Raw genomic sequence first — 1,742 nt, forward strand, 5'->3', positions numbered from 1 at the left:
TTACACAGAGGTATAATAAGCGATCACTTACAGAGAAATACAATAAGCAATGAAATACATATAGATACAATAAGCAATCAATTACACAGAGATAGAATAAGCAATCAATTACACAGAGGTATAATAAGCGATCAATTACAAAGAGATACAATAAGCGATCAATTACACAGAGATACAATAAGCAATCAATTACACAAAGATATGACAAGCGATCAATTACACAGAGATATAACAAGCGATTCGCTATTGATACCAGTGATGAATGGACATGTGTGGTATCGCAAAGCCGAGTTGACATTTCGGTTTCATTAAGCAATCGCCATCGCAGTTATCTTAGTCACAGAACCTTCTAGTTTGGGGTGCTATTTAGTACACGTCAAAAATACTACATTGTACAACCACAGCCGTGCATGGGCGTATGCAATAACGCATTCCCATGTTTAAAGTGTATAAAGTAGGTGTGAATTTTACGCATCTACAACATATTTCGATCACTAATACTATCGGTATAGGACAAGCAAACTTGACCAATCCAGGAGCTCATCAGCTACAACTAAAACAAAACTCCGCAGGGAACGTACTCTCAACACCTTCTCATGCGCTATCAATGAATTACTCCCAACACACCTTCTCATGCGCATTCACGGTCAACAGATCCCTATCGACGCTTTCCACAATCTTCACATCCTCCACTTGTTTAGAGATGTACCGCAGTTGTCTGTCGATATCATCGAGCTCTCTTATTTCCTTCACATACGTCCGCGAGAACGTGTTCATGTTTGTATTGAGATCATTGAACATAGCCAGGCCCAATTCTCCCAACTCACCCAAAGCTTCATATGCAACTGTTCGGAGAAAATTAATTTACAAGTGTCAATCAGCACATGATATAAACTGTGATTTGTATATAAACTGTAATTTGTATATGAACTGTAATTTGAATAAAAACTGCGATTTGTAGATGCGTGATCATAAAAATGTCATACATTTGAGAACATCTTCCAAAGAGATTCATCTGCTCATATATTCCACTGCCGCAGAATCGTGGCGCCACGAACCAAACCGAAAAGCCATTCATATTTATGATACAAACAACGCAAATAGCGTATAGTATCCATGAAAATACATAGTAAAGGAGACCATCATACACATACATCAATTGAGAATGGAAACATATACGTCAGCAACTGCCTATCCGAAATACTATACTTGATGTCTTATGCAAAGAGCCACGAAAAGTTGACTGATTGGTAGTGTGACACACCTATAAGAAGGTCTACAGTGATTAATAGTAGACAATCGACAGAGTTCAGTGAAACGTATATATAGTTTTTTGTATGTACTATTGGTCACTAGAACTGACACTTCTGAGATGAAGCATTTGTCGACAAACAGCATACGTCGATAGCCGCCAACAAACAGATATTTATCAACAACATCTGCATATACACGGATATCCCTAATAAACACGTACCAAGGAGATATGACTCATATCAAAAACGCTGTACTAGCATCACTTCAGACGATAATTATATTTCAAATACTATCCGAAACGATATGAAACGTAGTGGATCGAAATGAATCGTCCACGAGAAAAACTAAACTAATCGACAAATAAGCCAAATTTATGTGAGTATTAGCACTCAAAATGTGAATTAAGATCAGCGTATCAGCACATACACACACATATATATATATATATACACACACACACACACACACACACACATATATATAATATA

General features: G+C 37.0%; 1 protein-coding gene across 1 annotated transcript in view; it reads right to left on the minus strand.

Annotated features, from left to right (window-relative positions):
- Nucleotides 1-612: 612 nt before the first annotated feature.
- The window catches only part of SARC_04540 (hypothetical protein), a gene marked incomplete at its 3' end in the record, with an annotated part of 2,400 nt that continues 1,270 nt past the window's right edge, over nucleotides 613-1,742 (minus strand). Inside the window, exon 2 of the mRNA XM_014301628.1 lies at nucleotides 613-845. Coding sequence (XP_014157103.1) covers nucleotides 613-845 — 233 coding nt within the window. The remainder of the gene's footprint in view (nucleotides 846-1,742) is intronic.

This window comes from Sphaeroforma arctica (genome assembly GCF_001186125.1).
Source record: "Sphaeroforma arctica JP610 unplaced genomic scaffold supercont1.259, whole genome shotgun sequence".
In the NCBI taxonomy this organism is placed as follows: domain Eukaryota; class Ichthyosporea; order Ichthyophonida; genus Sphaeroforma; species Sphaeroforma arctica.